Here is a 16028-nt window from a genome sequence, read left to right on the forward strand (position 1 = left end):
ATCACAGCTCTTGTGCGGAGGCTGGCCCAACCACCTGATCCCGAGTGTCACGTGGTAATAGTTTACTCCCTTTCCTCCCTCCCTGTTGTTTCGCCTGCATCACAAACAAGTGGAAGACTATGCTTCCCAGAAGGCAATGCTCCTTTAACTTCAACCTCTCCCTGCGCTACCAGAAAGATGCACTCTGGAACTTGTAGTCTCTCAATCAGCCTGGATGGGCTCCACTAATGCGTAACTGATCGGCCTGCGCATCCGTATTCCCCCTCCAAGTCCGCGGAGGGAGGGAGGAAACAGTTGGACATGTCACAGGGGAATTAACCGTAAGTGCCCAGGACTCAAGAGATCATACTGAGTGGGGTCCGTAACCTAAACGTGGTGTGTGGAGCGCTGAACACTTACTAGGGCTTCCTTCGCTCTGTAACGTTTACAGAGAATTTATATGTGACTGCTCCCGACTGGGGTAGCCACTTGAGCCGCACACGAGTATAAGACTCAGTCCAGCGACTGGGCAGACTTGCTGACTGGCAGAGAAGAGTCAGGAAAAACTTCTATCCCTTTCATGAAATCAACCCGGACCTTCTGCTGAGGTGGATGAAAATCTGTGTGGAGGGGACCTGGCGCCCTGACCCGATCCCACCAAATTTACTATCTGGGGAGAGCGCCCCAGCCTCCCGCCGCCTCTACCACAGCTGGCCTCTTGGTGGCGCTATTCCCTCTAGAATGTTCTGCGTTTGCAGTCCCTCCTGCCCTGCAGCGTCCCTGCAGAAAGATTTTTAAAAGTCTGGAAATAACTGAATGGAACTAGGCACAGTGTGAGATAGGCCCCCAGACTTAACGACTTAGAAAATAGAACTGACTCATTTCAGCTGGTGATCCAGCACTGGGCGGCTCTCACTGGGCAGCAAGGTCTCACTCCCCAAGTGACGCTACTGGTGCAACATTAATCTTAAAGGGTCGGAGTTTGACTTTAAGCAGACACGTGTGGCCAACCCCGGGAATCTACCAGCTTGATATACCTTTTTAGAGAAATTTCCTCAATGAAAGAACAAAAATAGGAAGATTATGAAACAGGTAACATCCTTCTGTGAGGTCTTGTGTAAAACTCGGTTGGACCTCCCAGGACAACTGCAATAAATTAGTGCATAGTGGACGTGATGAAATCAGTCCCAAGGGGTTACATTAATTTGGGCACATACAATCTATGCAGCTAATTTTTAAAAATGAAGTCAAATTCTGTGTGTTGATAGGGAAAGGTTGCTAGGTAAGTACTGAACAGTGTATAAAATATGCTTCCGTTGGAATAACAAATAGGTTATGGATATAAAATTTCAGGAAAACCCCACCATTATTTTTGGCAATATCCCACTGAGGCAAGGGTCTGGGAATCGGGGTGGGCTGGTGACTCAGTGCACAGTGATGTAGGTTTTGTGGGGCCTGAATTTTTCAGTTTTGGAGGCACCGTTCAAGAACTAAAATATGGGTACGTGAATACACTGTGTTGTAGTCAAACTGAGGCCTCCTGACAAGAGGGGAAATGTGGTGAAGAGGGAGTGGGAGGGGAGAAGAGATAATAGGCTAACTGATTCTGGCTTAAATGTCCAACTTTTGGAACTTTCATAAAAACATATGACCATGCAAACATATTGCAAGGGTTGCTCCTGGCTCCGGAGGGGGCAGGTCATTTCTGGAACCCACATGGAGGGCCTCAGGCAGTTCACTGCTGAACAAAGACAGCAGCAAAATGCTCCATTTGGGCCCAGGTCTCACCTGACTTGAGTCCATCTAAGCTGTGCCTGTTTCCAGAAGTAATCACTTTTATTTGAGCTGTAATTTCTCATGTTTTCCAGACTGTTGCTGGACTGTTGCTCCTATTCACCACGATACCATCTATTTGCCCCAGTGAGCAGACGGATACCATTTGTGCTGAATGCATAATCATTTTCTGCGTGTGCCAAGACATCAAAAAAGTTGGAAGCAACTTTTTTTTTCGTGTTTTACCTTGACCCATAGTAAGAAATATGTTTTATATCAAGACCCAATATGGACATCTACTTATAAGTGCAACTGAAAGTAAAAACCTGTTTGAGATTGAAAGAATAAAACTCAGCTCAGACTGAAATAGAAAAAAACTGCTGGGACAGACACAGATAAAGCCTGTAGCAAACACAGCAGGCAGGAAACATGGTTTCTCCCGAGGTTGGCATTATGTTCCCTTATCCCAGTGACTACTGTTTTCTTATCCATAATGCCCCCTAGATGGGTTTTGCAATCCCAACTACTAGCGGGGGTGTTATGGAACTCTCCTTGTGACAGAACCTAACACCTTAGTTTATCATTGCTGCTTCTAATGCCTGCTCAGAAACAGCAGCCACTCCAGAACCTATCTTTGTTTCCCATAGGCCCTCAGAATTCATCAGAACCTAACTCTAACAGAAACTACTTCCCTCCATCCTCTTGAGGGCGGACAGGCAACCTGCAGCCCCTTGGAGGCTGTATCTGCTGGTGGTTGGCTGATGAGGCTTTAACAAAACTTCCCTGAAACAATACCTACCCCACTGTATGCTGTAGAAGGACGCTTGGCTGTCACATGAGTTATGAGTGCATAAAAAAGTCTTACTGCCTCTTGTGCACAAAGAAAAGGCCCCTGGTGCGCTGATGGGTGGGTGAGTGGGTAACTAATTTCCCAGGACAAATTTTAATGCCATTAAAGTTTATCCAAAAATTATTTAAGTATTTTATCACACCCATGCTATTTTTTTCTCAAAAGGAGACCAAATTACATCATCTCAAAAAAAAAAAATTTTTCCCTAGACCAGATTTGGGAAAATTTTTTCTTTGTATTACAATTTGCTCTGAGATTTTCGGTTATATTTTGTCATTTAAAAATTGCTAACAGTTGTGCACCAAATTGTTCAGCTCGAAAACCCCTGTCCTAGAAGAGAGGATGAGGGTGGGGGCAGGTGGGGTGCAAGGGGGGGAGGAGGAGAGGAGAGCGCTGGAGTTGAGAATAGTGCCCACCCCTAGAGGAAACTGGAGCCTGCGTCCACCCAGCTCCTGGAGTGGGTGCTGTCCCGTATTTATGGTTCCCAAATCAGTGTGCTACAGAGTTGTATCTCTGACTGTGGTTGCCTTTAGTGTATCTGCATAACAACAGGCGTTTCTCAGGGGTGGATAAAAGTTCATCTCCATATCAATGGGTAATTACCTGGGCAACCAAGGGCTTATCTGAACCTGAGAGGTTAGGGGGCGGTCTTGCTTGCTTCTGATGCAGCAGGAGAGAGAGATGTCCCTGGACTGCAATTGGTAAGCAATAAGCAGGCTTTAAACTTTATTTCTCCCTTTGACTGATTTCAGTTTTAGAGGGATTTTGCTCCGGGATTTCCTCTCCCCGGAGTTACAGTGATTTAGGTCACTAGACCATTGTTTGGAGCCAAGGCCTATTGTGTGCGGCTGGGACTGCAGGGGCCTGAGGCCTGGAGGAAGAGAATAGCTGGCTGGCCTCAGAGAGGGGATGGAGTGCTTTCTAAAGCACCGGGGGCAGGAGCAGAGTTTGAGGGGCTTTCTACTATAGCTAGTAGGGACCCACGGCAGGCCACCCCAAGATGTGCCACTGTGACATTCAGATTACTTCAGAGTTGAGAACAATCAAGGCCCAAAAGACTCAGAACGTTCCCATCCCCCAAATGCATAAAAATAATTCAGATGGAGGAACTAGTCCAGGAGAGCTATCGCCACCGAGAGCTATCTTATGTAAGTACACTAGGTGTGTGAGACTGGGAGGAATGCGGCGCTGTTCAGATCTCAATCTGCTGCATTATTTGTGCGTGGCCATCAACTATTTTGTTTATAAAACATTTACTCTTTTCATATTCCTGTGAGTTACACCCTTTTCACTTGGAGTTACACCCCTTTTCCTTTGAAGTCTCAGACCCTGAAAGGAAAAGAGGGGATGCACACTCAACAGTCCAAGCAGGTTTATTGCTAAACCTGAGAGGGACCCCCCTGTTCTGGCCAGCAGAACAAAGAAGGGGTCTCTTACAGGCTGAGGCCTTTTATGGCCAGGTACTTTGGCGGGCTCTTTGAGGGGAGGGGTCAGGGGAAAGGTGGGCTTGCGGCTTGCTTGTGTCCTCTGGAGAATGCTTGTAGCCCAAGTATGATGAAACCTAGGTCTCTCTGAGATGGTGGGTGGGCCTATTCAAAAATGCGGTGCTGCCATCCGGATTCTGTCAGACCCTCTTCACTTCTCCTTGGTTCGGGACACCATATACACCTCATTCTCCCCAACACTTTGGACCCCAACACTTTGGAACCCACATATATGGCTTCCCCATATGTAAGTAAGTAAACTTCGTTTCTTTCTCCTGTTAAACTGTCTCGTGTCCATTTGATTCTTTGGCCAGTGAGGCAGAGGAAAGTTCTCGCAGCATATCCCCTCGCCCCCACCCCGCCTGCTCCCCCAGGGCGGTCCCAGGAGGGGGGCTGTGGTTTCTGCGGTAGGGGGCAGTGTCAGAATGCCAAGAACTGTGGTTTTGGGGTTGTGTGAAAGGGTCCAGTCAGGAGGCAGACACCACACCAGCTCTTTGAACAGAGGGAATATATTACAAAGAATTAAAATAGGTGTGAAGCTAGGCAGCTAGGTAATTGAAAAAGGTGAAACAATTCTAAGGTGCCCAGCTGTGTACAAGGGACCAAAGGGCAGAGATGGAAGTACGAAAAGAGGAGCTTGAAGGAACTAAAACCCGCTCTGGGAGGAAGGCCCGTGCCCGCCGGTCTGGTGAGTCTGAAGGGGGCTTGAGGCAGCTGGTTCTGCAAGGGCTGGAAAAACAACGAAGCGCAGTTGGCTGCTGGCTGCCGCCGTGGCCCCCAGTAAAGAGGCTGTTCCTGTGCGTGTCGGGGACCCAGCAGACAAGCAGCAGCAACCCCTTCTCCTTCAGCCCTGTAGGCCCTCTAGCGCCCTCTGTTGGCAGAGTCGCAGTCCCAGGAGCCAAGTGGGTGTTAGGGGGTGAGTTGTGTACCCTCCCCAAACCCATCTGTTGAAATCCTAACCCCTAGGGCTCCAGAATGGGATCTTACATTATGTGGAAGTAAGTTTGTGGCAGAGGTAATTGTGAGACAATTAGGGCGGGGCCTGATCTAACTGGTGTCCTTATAAAATGGGGAAATTTGAACACAGCACATGGGGAGAACGCCCTGTGAAGACAAGGCGGAGCTCTACTAGCCAAGGAGTGCCGAGGATTGTCAGCAAACCGCAAGAGGCCCGGAACACACTGCTTCGCAGCCTCAGAGGAACCAGCGCTGCCAACGCCTTGATGAGAACTGTGGGACATGCATTTCTGCTGTTGAAGCCTCCTCGTTTGTGGTACTTTGGCAACCCTACCAGTGGATTTGAAACAGAAAGAGAGCAGTCTGGTGCAGCCCCCAAACTTTGCTTGGCCCATGGGAGGGGAGGCCCTCCTGCTAAGAACCAGGCGATGGGCATCTCAGTCCCATGGAGAGAAGATCGCTGCGCCTGCAAGAGCTCTCCTACCCTGTGGCACCCTGTAAACCCCACCCCATCTTGTCACTCCCCTGAGGGGGAAGCCACCCCCCCACACACACAAAAAAACATGCCTGAGGTTGAATTTCTTACCCCCTTGCTAAAGGGTAGCTCATAATTTTTACTTGATTTAGGAAAAATACCCAAATTGACATTTGTACCTGATTGTTATGGAACAAATCAGTGTTTGATACACTGCATCGTTATCACTCAGCCAGTTTTCATCTTTCAAATAAGCCAGACAGAGAAAGAAAACTCGTGGTAACCTTCACCTTTCTGCCATTTGCTGTTGGTTGGTTGAGCTTCGAAGTCGGGTGGTAGATGCCATGTGAGGCGACGGCGAGGTGAAAGTGAGCCATTTCGGGGTGGGTCATTTTGGCCCAAGTTCCTGCTCCTCGGTCAGAAGGCAGGGCCAGGGCACGTTTGGGCTGTTTCTGGTTACTATGGAGACGAGCCCCACCCGGCGGTTCCCGGTCCAGACCTCCCAGCTCTGTCAAGTTCAGTTTCCCCAGACACAGCTGCGGGGCCCCTCGCGAGCGATTCCTGCTGCAGGAGTGTCCACACAGACCACCCGCTGCCCTGCAAGCAAGCAGGAGTGCCACTGGCTGACTGCACACCCCAGGGAGCCAGAAAGATGCAGGTGTGACCCGGAGGGTGTCCCCGCCCCAGCACCGAGGAGCCGCACCAGGAGGGGTGCAGGAGTTGGCTGCTGGAGGGGAGGGTGCTCTGTGGACCCTGCCCTTCCTGCTACTCCCGGGTCCTCCCAGAGCCGGGGAGGCCTTCTCCCTGCGGAAAGATGCGGGGTGGGGCAGCCTTCGTCCTCATCCTCTGTTTTCCCTCTTTAAATCCATTTCTCACCTACATTACAGAGTGATTTTAAACTTTCAAATCTGATTGCATTGTTTCGCAATGTGAAACCCGCCATGGCTTCCCATGGCTCCTGGGACGAGTCCGGAGTCCTCAGGAGGCTCTGCCCTGCCAGCCCCAGCCCGGGCACCTCCTGCCACTCGGTCCTCTCGCCGCGCTCAGCCTGCAGTGCTCCGGCCCAGGCCTTTTGCTTCTGTCTTACTAACTCCCCTTGTCCTTCAGGCCTCAGCTGTCCCTTCAGGGAGGGGGTCACCGCAGCCCTAGCCAGGACCCTTTCTCAGGGACACTGTCTTTTCCTTTTTTATCACCTGAGGGAAATTTGTGTTTTGTTGTAGGCAGGGGAGGCAGAACCTCTCCTCTGTCCTCTTAAGAGTCTCCAGCTGGGCCTGAGAATTAAATTGACATAAACAGATAAATAGGAGAAAAGCATACGCATTTATTGCCTTCACAGGAAAATGAAGACCCGAAAACTTAGGCCTATTAGGCCCAAGTGCTTATATATGAGGTTGAACAAAAGAGTAGTGATTGTGGAAAAATCACTAAATATAAGAGAAGGCTACAGGGGGCTGAGGGCCACTTGACAGGGCTGATTTGTGCAGGTTCTCTCAGCTTCAGTGGCCCATCTCTGCTGATGAGAATGTTTTTTCCTCCTGGTACTGGGAGGGCATCTTTCACATGGGAATGTTATCTCTTCGCTTCAAGGAGAAAAGGGCAGGTCAGAATGCCTCCCCTGCATCTGCTTTTTTCAAGTCTCTTAAGCACAAAATAGCCAGTATGCCCAAGTGGCATATTTTGCAGAGCCATGTTCTAAACCCTCTCAGGTGCAAAATACACATAACATAAAATTTATCATCTTAAGTGTATTGTTTGGTGGCATTAAGTACACTCACATTGTTGTGCCACTATCACCACCATCTCCAGAACCTTATCAGCCCAAACTGAAATACTCTCTGCACATTAAATACCGACTCCTTAAATACTTGCCCCACTTTCTTCGACCCCTGGCTCCCACCATTGTACTTGCTGTCTCCATGAATTTAACTAAGAACCTCATCTAAGAATCATAACAAGACTTGTCCTTTGGCATTTGGTTTATTTCCCTCACTATAATGTCTTCAAGGCTTAACCACATTGTAGCCTGTGTCAGAATTTCCTTCCTTTCTAAGGCTGAATAATACTGCATTGTATGTGTAGACCACATTTTGTTAATCATCTTTGATGGGCACTTGGGCAGCTCCCACTCTTTGGCTGCTGTGGACATGGTGTACACGTACTGGTTTGAGTGCCTGCTTCTAGGTCTTTTGGGCTGGTCCCCGGAGACGGAGCTGCTGTCCTTTATTAATAAAGTATCTATCAGAGCTCCAGCAGTCGTGCAGCCAGCCGTCTGCGTGGTTCCTAGGAGGGGGGCAGGGGCATCTCTGTTTGGATCGCTCACTGCCGTGTCCCTAGCCCTGAGCACAGTGCCCCACACTGAGTAAATCTTGTTGAATCGCAAGTGAGTGAGTTTCCAATCTTAGCAGGTGGGGCCAAATGCAGCCTCCTGGCACACTTAGGTCTGGGTAGTCTCAGCTCCTGAAGAACAGATCTGGGGATCCCCCAAGGATTGACAAAGCTTCTCTGTTCCCGAGCCTGGGCCTAAATTTTCTCACTTAGTCTTCAAAACTGTGCTGTGCAGTTTGACTCTTATCCCTGTTTTGTAAGTGAGGAAACGTAGGCGTGGAGGCGCTACGTACATTACCCAAAGGCCTTACATCTAGGAAAGGGCTGAAGTGGGGCTCTGAGACAAAACTTTTTGATTCCAGAAATCACATACAAAACCATTCACCCCTGCTGGGGCAGAAAAGCATTGCTTTTTATATTAAAGCAAAACTGGAGATACTATGGAGTTAAAATTCGAAATTTGAATGTCATTTAAAAATAAAGTACATGGGACAGGGAAGCACATTTCCTACGTGCCTCAGTGTCCGGATCCATGTCTCTCAAGCCCGTGTCGCGTGTGAGCTCCTTCCTCGCCCTTCTCTGAGGGCACTGGGGAAAGAGGTTGAGACCGACATCCTGTGTGACACCCTTGACGGCCGCCCAGGGCCTCCCGCAGTTCTGTGCCTTGTGGAGCACCTGGCTGTGCAGGAAGGGAGTGACCACATGCCCAGAGTCTGCAGGCTGGCATCAGATGGGAGCACGTATGTCGGGTGTAGGACTGAAGGGGACCCTGACCCTGCAGATCAGAGCTCTTCTCCTCCCTGTGGGGGAGAAACCCAGCGCCAGCCCAGCAGAGCCATCTGCAGACCTCATCCCCACCCAGTTCAGCCCCACCTTTCTGGCCAGGCCTTCTGGTTAAGCCACAGTCTGGGGCCAGCCTCACTCCAGGCCTGGGAGGAGGGGAGCCGGAGGAAGGCAGTGCTGTGAGTGTTCCTTGGGAGGGACAGAGGGAGGGAGGAGGATGGTCTGCCTCTTTCCTCTTGGGGTGTAAGGAGGGGTGGGAGGCAAATGCAGATAAGAGGGGTGCAGGACCCAGCAGGCTGCAGCTGTCAGGAAGGGAGTGAGGCTTAGGGCTGCCACTCAGTTGATTGTTTGGAACTGGAGCCCATTTTCCCACAGAAACAAAGCTCAAGTGGAGGTTGGCTCCCCGCCTGGCCTAAAGCAGCCAGATTCAGCTAATAGCAAGACAGCCTCAGAGGAGCCTTCACACTCCCTGCCGTTGCCGGTGCTGGCGGGAGCTTCAGCTGAGCCTTGGAGACCACAGATCCTCGGCAGCTCTGCCAAGAGTTCTGGTGGCCGTGGGAACTGGGGCCCAGCCGAGGGCAATTCTTACACCAGCAACAGCACTGGGAAGCAGGGTGTGTGTGAGCGTGCGCATGTGTAGGTGTATGTGTGAATCTGACTGTGTGTGTGTTTAGACTTTTCTAAGCACAGGACATACTAAGGCATGGAGCAGGGAGCACGTGTCCCATACTGGGTAGCAGAGGGTTGCTCCATATCTCTGTGCCTCAGTTTCTTCATGTGGAAATGATAGTGGTAGGTTTTGATAGAGAGATAGCAGATAGAAGTGGACTAGATTGCTGGTTGGTTTTGAGGTATTTTCTCTTTTTTGCAAGCAGTCTTAAATAAGTCCCAAAAATCTGCCCTGATTAAAGTGTTGGCAGGGGTGGTGAGGGGCTAGCCACCCCCATGGCTTGCCTCTCCCACTCTGCCAGCCAGCCTTGCCTCAGTGTACCTCCTCAGAGCTCTAGGTCCTCTCAGAGCATTGTTTGAAAAGTCACTGGGCTACATCCACACACAAAAACACATACACTCGGGCAGACACACAGACACACATACCATACACACTCAAGCACACAGACATGACACACACAAAGACAGCTAGACACACACACAGGCAAGGACACGCACAGAAACACAGACTCTCACACGCACACTATCCCTCCAGCCCCAGCATCATCAAAGGTCACAGAGGAAGTGCAGGGCTGCAGGTAACACTCCAGAGTAGGGGTGACACTGACCTCTGGGCTCAGGTCCAGTCAGCCCCTTGATAGCTGTGCAGCCCTGGGAAGGCCAATCCCCAGGTCTGAGCTGGAAAGCTGTTAACGCTGGGGTTTGGGATTATGATCCACAAGCTTCCACAAGGCTTTGGAAGCTGGAAATCCCTCTGCAAGTGGCAGGGACTGCTGTGGCTGCAGACGTGACCCATGAGGCCCGAATTCCAGCCGGGCAGCACCAGTCCCGTGCAGGAGTGTGCAGCTCACATTCCAAGGCGTGCCAGGCCCTGTAGGGTCAGGGGCCCAGGGTCCTCCTAAAGGGGGGTGTGGGGTGGGAAGCGCTGGGCTGGGGGAGGAGGGAGTGTCACTGGGCCGGGGTCTGGGAGGGGCCCTGAGAGAGGAGGGAGGCTCTGGGAAAGCTCCCATTGGTCCACGCTTTGACAGTGACTGGAGCAAGCTCCCCCATCCTGGTGAGCTGGGGCCCCCCAGGTTGCCAAGGCAACTGTTGAGCACACAAAGATCCAGGAGCAAGGACGCCCCACCCGGAAAAAAAACATCCTGGCGGCTGGAGCAGAAGCAGAGCTCTGTGGGAGGGGCTATTTTTAGCTGCTGAGGCAGGACTTGTATGGCCTTGCCGTCTGGATGCATAACTCACCCATTGTCCCACCTGACCTTGGGCAAAAGGCTAAGAGGCCCGTCTGCCCCTGCCCTCTGGCACAGACCCTCTCTGGGGTGCCCCTGGGCCATGGAGAACCCTGGGAGGAGGAGGCTGGCCTAGAAACACTCATCCTGTGGCCTCAGGTAGTAAGACTTCCCCTTGAGGGCCCCCCAGGTTGGTATGGGGTTCTGCGGCAGCTGGGGGCACTGGACCTTCTTGGGAGAGAAGCAGAGGCCCTGCTAGGACAAGAGCCCTGGTCTCCTGGTGTGGAGGCTGAGCGCTGTCCCCACCACACAGCTGGCCGTGCAGACATGAGGCTGACGCCAGAGGAGGACACAGATCCTTTTACCGTAGACGTTTTCTGCTTCAGCCACGTCCTGGGGTCGGCTCTGCCGCATGCCTTGTGGGCTGAGGTGTGCGTGCCCTGCTCTTGGGGGTGTGATGTCTGCAATCGATCCTGGGCACAAGCACCATAAGGCAGGTCCCAAACTAGGCTGTGGCCTCAAGGATGAAAATAGCTGGTGGGAAGCAGGCCGTCCAAAGCAAACCCTCAGGCAGCCAGAATGCCCTGGGTCTGGGCCTTGCAGGCGAGGCCACCTCTAGCTGCCCCTGCCCAGAGTCAGGGCATGGGATCCCAAAGGGTAGGCACCCTGCTTCAGGCCCCTCCTCCTGGCCCAGGGTGCTCCCTCCTAACAGGAATCCTAGGGCCAGGAACTGGCTCCTCCTGCCTTTCAAAACCTGGTCTTGAAAGATAAGTACTAGGAATTCTTGGTGGGTGGACAGAAGAGAGGAAAGGGAATCATTCATTCAACAAATGTTTATTGAACACCTATTATGTGCCAAGCACTGTCCCAGGAACCTGAAAAAAGGATCTGGGGTAGCCTGGATCTGTCCCAGCTGTGGCCCTCTCCTGGGACAGGGTAGGAGGGGCACTTGAAGCCTCCCCAGGAGGTGGAAGACCAAGTATACGGAAGGTGAAGGCCTCTAGAAATGAGAAGGCTGGGGATGTGGGGACTCCAAGACTGGTATCTTCCCTGGGGCCAGAGGGGGTCACGGCAGAGCCAGTGCCCCAGAAGCCCACAGCTGTAGGAGGCCCCACGTCCCCCAGCATCACCTTCTCTTCAACACGGATATGCAGGACTTCTTGAGGGGCCCGATCTGCAGGTGGGCGTCCACACTTTCCAGGAAGAAGGCAGGCTTGAGCCTGCGCGTGAAGAGCCCCGCAAAGTGGACGTCCAGGCGGCTCTGGAAGGGGTCAATGGGAGAGGCCGGGGCGCTGCTCCGGCGGGCCCGGGAGGCCTTTAGCCTCCGCAGCAGGCTCATCTTGCCTTCCCGCACGGCATAGAAGGCTAGGGCTCGATCGGCGTATTCCAGGCAGATCCCGACTGTGGGCGAGAAGGGGTGGGGCAGGTGCGCCTCCAGCCCATGGAACCAGACGGAGAAGCTGCGACCATTCCACTGCAGGCAGCAGGAGTGGGCGTTGCGGCCGAGCCGGCCCCGGTCGTAGGGCTCTTGTGGAGAGAAGTCTTCGGCCATGACCCCCACGCTGACCCAGCCCTCAATGATCTCCACCTCCCAGTAGTAGGTGCCCCGGTCCAGGGCGCCCTCGCCCAGCACCTGCTCGCAGTGGGTGAAGCGGGTGGGTGACTCGGGGTAGTTGATGGGACACAGCACCCTCTTTACACCTTTGGTTCCAAACAGCTGCAGGAACTTGTCTGCCGTGTCGCTGTCCAGGTCCACGATGTAGGCAACTGCTCCCACAGATGGAGAAAGACACAGGGCTCAGGGGCAGGCTTGGGTAGGATGCCCTCCCCTAGGGGTCCACCTTCCCAAGCACAGCCTCTCCCCTCTTTTGCAACCAGGACAACTCAGCCCCGTTGGAGAGCACCCTGCAAGTCAACTTAGTTCACCCCATAAATGAGGGAGGGGAAGCATGACCTCATGTTCCAAGGCCCAGACCAGCAGCACAGGGGAGGCCCAGCGTGAGCAGTGTGGGGAGCCCAGGTGCCTGCTTACATTTGAGGAAGTAATCCCTGGGAGCCTCACTCTCCAGGTGGTTGGTACTGTCGGGGTCTTGGGACTCGGCTTCTGCTGCGGAAGGGGAGACAGTCGGGCGGGGCCTCTCTAGCCACCTGTGGCTGGGCAGCTGTGCTTGGTCCTGCCTTCCCCAAAACCTGTGACTTACATCCCCCTCCTCCCCGTTCCTCCCAGCCTCCCAAGCTACCGGTGGACAGGCACATGCCCAAATACGGGCACCTGTGTTCGCACGCATGCCTGGACCTCCGGCCCTGCCCCTGCCCCACCTCCTCCCTGGGCCTCAGCCCCTGTGAGGCTGAAAGGTGGGCCCAGAGGAGCCCTGTCTACCCCTCAGGCTGTGGCCAAAGGGCTGACTGGTCATTACAGGGTGGTGGCTCCTGTCACTGGCAGCATTTGGGGCCCACCCTGCACCAGGCACATACTTTCCATCCTCTGCTCCCGAATGGGCACCAGGTCTGGGGGCTGGTGTGGGGAGACTGGGGAAGGGTGAGTCACATCGGGGGGCTCCCACCTTCTGTGCCCAGCTTCTGCAGCTCATCCTCATCGCCTCCCGGGCCCCGCAGCCGCTCCCACTGGCTGGCGCAGGCTGCTCTCAGGGCGTCTCTCACCGCCTGCACAGCCTGGGATGACTTGGTGAAGCTGAGCTCCCTCGGGGGACCAGGCCCAGGGCCACACCCCTCCTCCAGCGCCAGCCTGAGTGCCAGGAGCTCCTGTGCCAGAAAAACACCCAGTAAGGCCTTGCTGCCCACAGCTCTTCCTGGCTGGGATGAGACAGCTCTGCCAGGATGCTGGCACAGCCACGAAGGCCAGGTGCCCCCCACCTTGTCCTCCCTCTGCCTCACTGCCCTCACCTGCAGGAAGTTGACTGAGTCAGCTTCAGGGACCTGACTAAGGTTGTGGCGGGCTTGGCTTAGCCTGCTGCGCTGTCCCTCCTGCCGCCGCAGGTCGCCCTGGGAGCGGCCGAGCATGGTGGCCTCCCCCTCGTCGATGAAGCCCAGCACCTCTGTCTGGAACCCCTGCAGTATGGCTGCAGCCTCAGCAAACAGCCGGCTCACCCTCTCCCGTTCTGTCACAGCTGCGCTCTGCACGGAATGCCGGTGGGGGCAGAATGAAGGCAAAGAATGTCACTGACCCCGTTCTTTCTATCTTGCCCTCTTGGGGGGACAGAGGGACCAACTTGAGCTGCCCTGGATCTGTGCCAGGTCAGGGGAGCCACTCATCCATAGGCTTCTTCAGGGTGGGCTGCACCGTCTGAAAGCACACATCGCCAGGGACCTGATGCCGGAGTGGAAGGGGATGGGGCTGTGGGGGGTGGGGGGGGTCTGACCTTGATGAGGGCCACTGTGCGCCGGGACTGTGCGATGCTGGCGCCCAGCGCGTCCATGTGGTCCTCCACGGCACTCAGGACTTTGGGCTGTTCGGCCTGTGGATGACAACCTTGATGAGCATGGGGTCTGGCAGAGGCCACAGCCTGGTACTGGGGTCCCAGGTCTCACCAAGGAGGAGGGGAGGAGTGACCTAGGCATAGGTAGGACTGGGAGTAGCCACGATGTCCCATAATATGCCAGAGGTGCCTCAAGCCCAGATGGTGCCGCTCCCAAATGCCCTGGGAGAGCACAGGCTGGCTGGCTGGGGGTTGTTCTTCCCCCCTCTGACCAGTGGGCAGGTACAGGACCATCCCTGGTCCTCAATGTCACCCACATTCATCTGACAACTTTCTGCACAAGAGGGTACTCAGCTGCTCCGGGGATGACTGTCCCCCAAGAGTCTGTGCCCCCAATCCAGGCCTGAAAAAAGGGGATTCCGGGCAAATCCCCTGGGTCTTATGAGTCACTGCTCCAGGCAGGAGAGACGGAAAATCCCAAGGCCAGGGGCGCCAAGACCAGGCTGGAGGCCAAAGGAAACTGGGGGTGGAGGTAGGGGGATGGGCTGTGTGCACATGCTCTCTCCACGGGCCCCGGGAACAGCTGGACAAGAGAGGTCTGTGTGCTGGGCATACCCTCTGTGGCACTTCTGTCGCCTGCCACACCCATTCAAACCCGCTGCCCCAGGCCATGGCAGATGTGAGCCGGACCACATGATCTCGGCCAGCCAGGTGCGGGAATCGGCCCCCGCGAGCCTAGGCCAGCTCCCTCCTGCCTTAGACCTTCACTGGCCCCAGTCCGGGATTTAGGGCCGCTGCCCGCCCTTCGCGTCCTCACTGGGGCCCTCCATGCCCCCATTCCCATCTCTAACGGAATGTGCTACAGCGAGAGGGTGCCACAGTCAGGGCTGGAAGGGGCAGCTAAGGTCCTCGGCTTAGAGGAGGAAATTAAGATCCAACCCGGGAAGGATGGGCCCTCCACCAGCTTTTGCGCGGCCCGCCCGCGGTGCCGCCACCCCACCTCCTGGAGCGCGCGCTCCTGCTCCAGCGGCACGAGCTCGTGCCCCCGGTGCTCCTGGGCGGCGCAGGTCTCGCACAGGCACAGGCGCTCCGCGCGGCAGTAGCGCTCAAGTGGCCTCAGGTGACGCGGACACAGGCTCTCCTCCAGTCGGCGCAGCGGCGGCACAAGGCGGTGTCCCCGCAGCGCCGGGCTGCGCTCGTGCGAGCCGAGGTGCGCGGGGCAGAAGGACGCCAGGCAGGAGAGGCAGGAAAGCGCGGCGGGCTGGGCGGCGCCCTCGGGGCACGCGTCGCAGCGCACCGGCTCTTCACCCGCCGGCCACGGTTCGGGCGCGCAGGGCGCCGACGGCTCCGGGGCGCTGGGTGGCGCACTGGGCGTCGCGGGCTCAGGGGCCAGGGCCGGGGCCGGGCCGGGGCCGGGCCCCGGCCCTGGTCCCGAGCCCTGGCGGAGCTGCAGCAGTTCGGACAGAGTGTGGTTCTTGCGGAGCTGCAGGCCGTCGGGGAAGGGCTCCTGGCACAGCGGGCAGCGGGCCGAGCCTCCAGACCCACCGGCGCCACCCGCGCCGCGGTGCGGCCAGAGCGCGCCCAGGCAGGCGAGACAGAAGTTGTGGCCGCAGGGCAGCGTCACCGGCTCCCGCAGCGGCTCCAGGCAGATGGGGCAGCTGAAGGGCCCGCTGCCGTCCATTGCTCTGCGGCCGCCTGGGGCACCGCCTGATCTTCTCCCGCCTGGGAGGGACCCGGACCGGTCACGCCGCGGCCCCGCCCTCTGGGACCCAGGCCGAAGGCCCAGCCCCTGCCTGGCCCAGGCTCGGGCCGCCCCCAGCGCCACGAGCCCGCCCTTCTGTCCCCAGACACCAGCCCAACCCTGATGGCGCGGGCGACTGACTGTCTGGGGCTCCGGGGCGACCGCCCCTCGTGGGCCAGCGGGTCCGCGCGGCCTGAGGGGAGGGGTGTTGGGCAGACAACGCGAGGGGGACACGCCCGAAGGAGCTGGGAAGGAAGTCACCCCTCGTTCCCCCACGTCCTCCACCCCAGGGCCAGGCTGGGCCTCCGGAGGGGCGGGCAAGTCACTGT

The 16028-nt window shown here is 55.6% G+C and overlaps 1 protein-coding gene across 4 annotated transcripts; it reads right to left on the minus strand.

Moving 5' to 3' along the window:
- Positions 1 to 11339: 11339 nt before the first annotated feature.
- TRIM47 (tripartite motif containing 47) lies at positions 11340 to 16028 on the minus strand. 4 transcript variants are annotated; one of them, XM_036997548.2, is made up of 6 exons: positions 14959 to 16020; positions 13902 to 13997; positions 13426 to 13656; positions 13086 to 13284; positions 12554 to 12625; positions 11340 to 12288 (listed from the first exon to the last, which is right to left on the minus strand). In XM_036997548.2, the coding sequence occupies exons 1-6, from the start codon at positions 15637 to 15639 to the stop codon at positions 11648 to 11650; spliced, it is 1920 nt and encodes a 639-aa protein (XP_036853443.2). In that variant the 5' UTR covers positions 15640 to 16020; the 3' UTR covers positions 11340 to 11647. The 4 variants fall into 4 exon arrangements, with proteins under 4 accessions (XP_036853443.2, XP_036853442.2, XP_073092043.1 ...); XM_036997547.2 differs by having other exon boundaries at positions 12554 to 12628; positions 14959 to 16017; XM_073235942.1 differs by having other exon boundaries at positions 13086 to 13656; positions 14959 to 16028.

Source organism: Manis javanica, chromosome 4 (genome assembly GCF_040802235.1).
Source record: "Manis javanica isolate MJ-LG chromosome 4, MJ_LKY, whole genome shotgun sequence".
NCBI classification, from domain to species: Eukaryota; Metazoa; Chordata; class Mammalia; order Pholidota; family Manidae; genus Manis; species Manis javanica.

Excerpts from the sequence above, each read along its gene's own strand:
- TRIM47 (XM_073235943.1), bottom strand. The coding sequence starts at position 15,639 with ATGGACGGCAGCGGGCCCTTCAGCTGCCCCATCTGCCTGGAGCCGCTG. Across the intron at positions 12,629-13,085 it reads GCAGAAGCTGGGCACAGAAG|CAGAAGCCGAGTCCCAAGAC; the intron begins GTGGGAGCCCCC and ends CCCCTTCCGCAG. Across the intron at positions 12,289-12,553 it reads CAGGGATTACTTCCTCAAAT|TTGCCTACATCGTGGACCTG; the intron begins GTAAGCAGGCAC and ends CTGTGGGAGCAG.